This window comes from Myotis brandtii, unplaced genomic scaffold (genome assembly GCF_000412655.1).
Source record: "Myotis brandtii unplaced genomic scaffold, ASM41265v1 scaffold454, whole genome shotgun sequence".
In the NCBI taxonomy this organism is placed as follows: Eukaryota; Metazoa; Chordata; class Mammalia; order Chiroptera; family Vespertilionidae; genus Myotis; species Myotis brandtii.
In genome coordinates this window covers 1406640-1407718 of record NW_005367354.1, presented here as the reverse complement: position 1 = coordinate 1407718, position 1079 = coordinate 1406640, and the positions used below count along the sequence as shown (strand labels likewise).

At 66.7% G+C, this 1079-nt stretch overlaps 1 protein-coding gene across 1 annotated transcript in view; it reads left to right on the top strand.

The window, feature by feature from the left end:
- The window catches only part of EMILIN1 (elastin microfibril interfacer 1), a 7805-nt gene extending 6850 nt beyond the window's left edge, over nucleotides 1–955 (top strand). Inside the window, exon 8 of the mRNA XM_005874877.2 lies at nucleotides 216–955. Within this exon, the coding sequence (XP_005874939.1) occupies nucleotides 216–559 (344 nt within the window). The 3' untranslated portion in view covers nucleotides 560–955. The remainder of the gene's footprint in view (nucleotides 1–215) is intronic.
- Nucleotides 956–1079: the final 124 nt, after the last annotated feature.

Sequence of the window (1079 nt, the reverse complement as noted above, 5' to 3'; positions counted from 1 at the left end):
GCTTTTTTTTTGGGGGGAGGGGGCTGTTTTGAGGGCTGGGGGGGAGGGAATGAACAAAACACCAGATCTCCTGCGCTCGCTCGTGGAGCTTACAGTTTTGTGGGGGAGCGGTGAAAAGACCCAGCAGGTCCCTCCCTAGTCCAGGAGCTCTGGGTCCCGAAGCCCGCGGGCCGTGCCACCTGCCTCCCCCTGACGACTGCCATCCTCGTCCCCAGGCGTGTTCACAGCGCCGCTGGCTGGACGCTACTTGCTGAGCGCCGTGCTGACCGGGCACCGGCACGAAAAAGTGGAGGCGGTCCTGTCCCGCTCCAACCTGGGCGTGGCGCGCATAGACTCCGGTGGCTACGAGCCTGAGGGCCTGGAGAATAAGCCGGTGGCCGAGAGCCAGCCCAGCCCGGGCGCCCTGGGCGTCTTCAGCCTCATCCTGCCGCTGCAGGCGGGGGACACGGTCTGCATCGACCTGGTCATGGGGCAGCTGGCGCACTCGGAGGAGCCGCTCACCATGTTCAGCGGAGCCCTGCTCTACGGGGACCTGGACCTGGAGCTGGAACAGGCGTAGGCAGGGGGCCGGGCCGACCGGCCTGAAGTGTCTGTGCCGCCAAAGAGCCATCTGGGGGGGCGGGCACCCCAGCCCCAGGTGCATCGCCGTCTCCAGACCCGACCGGCAAAGGCGCCCAGAGCAGCCTCCCCCCCTCAGCCCCCCCTCCCTGCAAACGGAGCGTGACAGGTGGGGGTCTCCGGAGTCCCCTCGTCCAGACTGTGAGCCTGATCGCTGTCCCCCGCAGGCCCCGGGCTGCGGAGGAGCGGGTCCCGGACCCTAGAAGCTCCCCCAGCGGCTTCTCGGCCGGTCCCCCGGGCTCCAGGGCGCTCCTGAGGCGCTCCGCCACCACCGCCATACTAAACTATTCAGGAATAAAGACATTTGGTTTTTATAAAAAAACAGAACAAAACGAAACACACCGTCTGCTTCAGTGTGTCCGGGCGTAGGTGGGCGTGCACAGGGCTCTGCGTGGGTTAGCTCCGCCCGCACCGGCGATGGACGCGTGGGCGGTGACCTGCGTCTGCGGCTTCGAGCCCTA